The sequence below is a fragment of the Conger conger genome, chromosome 14 (genome assembly GCF_963514075.1).
Source record: "Conger conger chromosome 14, fConCon1.1, whole genome shotgun sequence".
NCBI classification, from domain to species: Eukaryota; Metazoa; Chordata; class Actinopteri; order Anguilliformes; family Congridae; genus Conger; species Conger conger.
In genome coordinates, this window is record NC_083773.1 from 33,324,443 (window position 1) to 33,329,672 (window position 5,230).

General features: G+C 39.3%; 1 protein-coding gene across 1 annotated transcript; it reads left to right on the plus strand.

The window, feature by feature from the left end:
• Positions 1-389: 389 nt before the first annotated feature.
• LOC133110770 (guanylin-like) lies at positions 390-1,683 on the plus strand. Its single transcript, XM_061221068.1, has 3 exons — positions 390-522; positions 830-1,022; positions 1,374-1,683. The coding sequence occupies exons 1-3, from the start codon at positions 451-453 to the stop codon at positions 1,439-1,441; spliced, it is 333 nt and encodes a 110-aa protein (XP_061077052.1). The 5' UTR covers positions 390-450; the 3' UTR covers positions 1,442-1,683.
• The last annotated feature ends 3,547 nt before the right edge of the window (positions 1,684-5,230 follow it).

Below are 5,230 nucleotides of genomic sequence, written 5' to 3' on the forward strand. Positions count from 1 at the left end.
CCCATTATCTTTTATGAGTGCTAGGATATCTGTATTATCGTGTGTTATTGGATTTGTTTTCAGTGTCAGGTTATCCCTCTGAATTGTATTAGTTTACAGGATGTAAATTGGCCCTACTACAATGAGCGCTAGCCATAGGCGATATCATTCATTAACAGAGGCACACCATTTATGGCGCACAGCAGGGGTGCCTGAAAAGTCACGCTTAGTGAGGTCAGGGGAGATTTATGAATTTCCTTTTATGACATTATAAATCTCAAACTTTATACTTATTAACTTAAGGGACCTTTGGTCTCTTACCTGCCCAGCCAATCACCTGCTCTTATGATTACGAAGTAAACCATTTAAAAGCGGTGGGAGAGGCAGGGGACAAGGCAGAGCACGAGCAAGGTCGTAAACAAGAGGACAAGACATCACGCCGTAACTAAAGCTGACCGTTCACAGGAGAAGATGAAGCCATCGCTGTCGATCGTCGTGCTGCTTGTAGCTTTCGCCTTCGTCACGGAAGCCATCCAAGTGGAGGTTTGTAACTCTGTTCAACGGCATTCCTTTCTTTAGTTTGTTATATTAAATAAATAAAAATCTGGCAAATCTAAAATTCTGGCAGACTTAATCAAGGTTCTGATACGTGGACACAATTTCGGCTTCAGACTTGCCGCCAGGATAGAGGAATTTGTTGATGTATAATATTCAGGCTTTAATTAATTAATGCCAGGTACCTAATTACCACTCTATCAGTCGGCACGTGTATACTTCAAAAGAGGGCAATGACGTTATATATGCTTTGTGTGTTCTTATCTAATCTCTCTCTCGTTCTCCTTTTGTCCAGGAAGGAGATTTCAGCTTCCCGCTTGAGTCAGTGATAAAACTAAAAGAGCTGATGGGGCTTGACGATACGGTGAAACGGAGCCCTCGCCTGGCAACAACCAGTACTACGGCCGTCTGCACGAACCCAGACCTGCCGACTGAGTTCCTGTCCCTCTGTCAGACCAAGGGAGCGGCCAGTTCTTTCTTCAGACTGGGTAAGCTGAGGGAGGAAGACCTGGGAGAATTGATGAGAATCCAGTATGACTTAAAATAAGGGTCTGTGAGCATTTAGGTACAGGGGTTTCAGTGAGCACAGGGGTGTGTCATCATTTAGGTACAGGGGTGTGTGATCATTTAGGTACAGGGGTGTGTCATCATTTAGGTACAGGGGTGTGTGATCATTTAGGTACAGGGGTGTGTGATCATTTAGGTACAGGGGTGTGTGATCATTTAGTTACAGGGGCGTGTGATCATTTAGCTACAGGGGTGTGTGATCATTTAGGTACAGGGGTGTATAAAAACATGTTGGATGAAATGTAACTTCCTGGTCATGTTTCCATTGTCAGGGTTTTTGGCAGCCCGGCCAGACCTGTGTGAGATCTGTGCATATGCTGCCTGCACTGGCTGCCTCTGAACCACCTGACCCTACAGACCAACTGCCAAACCTGACCCCTACAGACCGACTGCCAAACCTGACCCCTACAGACCGACTGCCAAACCTGACCCCTACAGACCGACTGCCAAACCCTGCCCTGCCTTCTCATTTCTCCGTTCTTTAAATTTATCTTACAATTTCTGCACAATTATCCAAGATTTCTTTATAACTTTGAGGGGGAAAATATGCTTTTGTTTTTATTAGTCCATTTAGAATGGTTAGCGGAGACATTTGTTTGTATTTTTACTGGTTCATATTTAATTTAACCCCCCCACAAAATCCAACCATTGGAATAATGTGCTAAAGTTGTGAAGGAAATGTTTTTTTTTTGGTACTGTTACTGTGGCTGAATTTAGCCAATATATTCTATTTAATGGTTGCAGATTTTTTGTTGTCATCATTGACTTCCAGGAGCCCAGGAAGCAGCTAATATACTATTTAAAATAAAATGTTTTTATATTTTTGTAACTAATAGAATGGGGGCCTGTTTTTATCTTGCTGTTCATTTGTTCTTCATAATTTTAATAAAATGCTCCAAAAAAAGGTTGAATATCTGTGTGTGTTATTGAGGTCCAGGCAGTGAAGCTGCATAGGCACACAGTGTGTTTATACCTTTACTTTTGCGCAATAACTGTTGATGTGTTTGCCTGAAAAAAAAAGTAATGTCTGGTGATATCCCGACAGTTCCCAAGGCCGAGACATGGCAACATTTCATGTGAACCTAATTGATGCGGCCGCCATAATGGATTTTATCGAAAGGTTTAAAAAATGTTCACAAGCCAGAAAGTTTGCCCAATGTTCACCAAATTTGGTACAGATGAACTTCAGACAAAGCCTGATGAATGGCATCCAGCCTGATTATGCTGGCTGTTTTAAAAAAGTGTGGGATATTACTGGCGATGCTATTTAAAGGCTTCAACAACTCCAAAAGTTAATGCAAGGCATTTGGCATTTCTATTAAGATATTACAAAAAACCTTTTGAATCATACAATAGATTTTACTTTTGTATTTGTTATTCAATACTTGAAAAGAAAGGACATACAGGAAAAAAATGAACTGTTGATTGATTCATTATCGTCAAGACATGAGCCTTTGTGTTTAACAGTGAAGAGACATATATTTGGTTATGAAGGAGAGAGCAAAATAAACATCTAGCTTTATTATATTTTTAGTGACTGTGCATATTGTGTATTTCATGAATATTTTATACACTCTTACCAATAGCCAAATAGGTTTGTGAGTTAATAATGTCAACAAGTCAACAGAAAGCAGAAAGTGTCAATGCCAAGCAGATGGGGGATCAGGGGGGGTATTTCAAGAAGCAGGATTACAGAGTTTGCTGGATAACTGCGCTGAGTAAAACATGCAACAGCTCTTTTTCCTTCCTTTTGTTGTGGTTGAGAGTGTGATTTTGTAGATTTTCTTTGATTTCCCCACTGAGGGAGTACATGAAGGGAGGATAGCCCCAACCATTTTTGTACATCCATTCACCAACCTTGACCTACAGTAATACAGTGACTACCCTGAGCATTGTGCCACACTGGTGGAGAATGCAGGCATAGCACCTGGTGGACTAAATAAGAATATAGGGCTTGTTTTTGTTTCCTCATCATTAAAGGTACAATAGGTCATTTCTGACTAGAGAGGAATAACAGCAATAAACACCTTCAAACCACAACACTGTTTATCCATCCCCCTTCTCTGTAAACGTTTAAACACCATTGGCTGTAGCAGTTAGAACTTGTTGCTGGCAACATAGATACATTTGCAATGTATGATATTAAAGCTTTACATTTACATGATAGGAAGGGATTTACAATAGTCTTGCAATAATGTTTTAACACAAAAATCTTACCTATTATACCTTTAAATCACACCAGCCAATATTTCAGGCCTGCCAGTGGCTCCCTCCCCAACTGCCAGCAGGCCATTCAGATGGCTTAATAACTTTAAGCTCTCTAAGCCAGGCACTAATCTGGTCCAGAGCTCTAGCACTCCACCTAACCCTAGCACTCATTCCTGTCATCACTGGGCACAGTCATACAAATAGGGCACTGCATTTAGAAATAAAATAAAACTTCACATAAATAGAAGAAACTCTTGCATTGTTAAGGGACTCCACTGTTGGCTTCAGACTACTAAGGAGGGACAAACTCTAGACCAATGCAGAGGTGGCACTCTTTAGCTTCCAATAATGCTGTACCTACCCAAAGCTAAAACTGACCGTAATCCTTATCTCAGCCACATTTATGTAAAAGAGGATGAGTCTCACCTTGGTGGTACCAGGAAGAGAAATTGGGGTGCTGTCCACCAGGGGGCAGCACCAGACCTCCATGTCGGTATGGCCACTGCTGTGAATCATTACAATCACTGTAGCTGTGGCCAAATACCGCGTTAACTACATGAAGTAGGTCTGGTTTCAGGCCTGAGGAAAATGGGGTTTGGGAGCTGTTTTTGAGTGCAGTGCTGAATGACTTTGGTTTGAATGTTTTGTGGTTCCTTTTTCCAGTTCTTTTTCTCTTCAGATAATTAGCATTCGAATAAATAAAACTAAGCCAACCTTTCTGTTGATTTGTGTTGTTCTGTATGCCACGTGAGCAGTGGCTACCCTCAGCCCTGCATCAAGGGTGATAAAGATTTTAAAGAAATTGAAAATGGTCAAATATTTACAATGAGTTGTGAAGGCAAAATCATTTATTATAATTTATTATAAAACATACAATATATTTAACCCCCCCCCCCCCCCCCCCCCTACTTTGTATGGAGAACATCATGTGTTTGTAAAACGGGCCCCTTAGTGTTAGGGGTAGGAGGGGCTAGGTTTAAATAGGCATGAAATTCCTACATGGTTCACCCAATATGGATGTGAATACACACAAATTAAAACTGATAGTCTGCACTTTAAACTCATATTCATAGTTTCATTTCAAATCAAATAGCTGGAGTACAGAGCAACAAAAAGAACAAAATCTTGTTTTAAATCAACTGAGAAAGTATTTTGAAATGCTGTATAAAGAGCCTTGTTGCCATAGCGTTAGAGGTTTCTTACATCTGGTACATGTAACTTGCTATTTATAAATTGCCCTTTGATCATGTAATTGTCTGATGTTCTGTCAGTTCCAATGGGTCTCTCATACACTATAAATAAATGGGCAAATACAGGGCTTTCTTTGGAAAAAGAAAATTATTATTTTAATTTAAATTATTTTTTTAATATAACAATATTTTGTTAACATTACTTTGACAAAGTATGTTAATTAAACTGATATAATGGAAGGTCTCCAAATGTACATAGTTTTCTTTTTTATCATTAAATGAAAATGCCAATCATGCTCTAATACTGAAACATAGTTGAAGGCACATGGGTCATATAGCCATTTTGGAATCTAGTAGCTAGTAAATACAGTATATTCAATTTTGGATCAGTATAGAAAAAAAGAAGTATATTAAGATTCATTAACTTATGGAAAGTAAAAAATAGAAACAAATTATTAATCATGATCAGAAAGGTCAGTCAGTCAGGATTGTGCTTCAAGACTTTCCCTCATGTGCACATTTATTAAATGCACGTGAATAATATTCATTATTTTAGATAAGACATTGGCTCCCAATATGGGGCTGAACATATCCGATTCCACACTAATTTGGAAAGTTCTATAAGCTATTTACAACTATAGCCATCCATATGTGATCTCTCCCTGCCAATTCAAGACAGTTGTGACAGTTGTGGTTCTCCTTTGAAACACACCAGTCTGCTTCTTTTCATA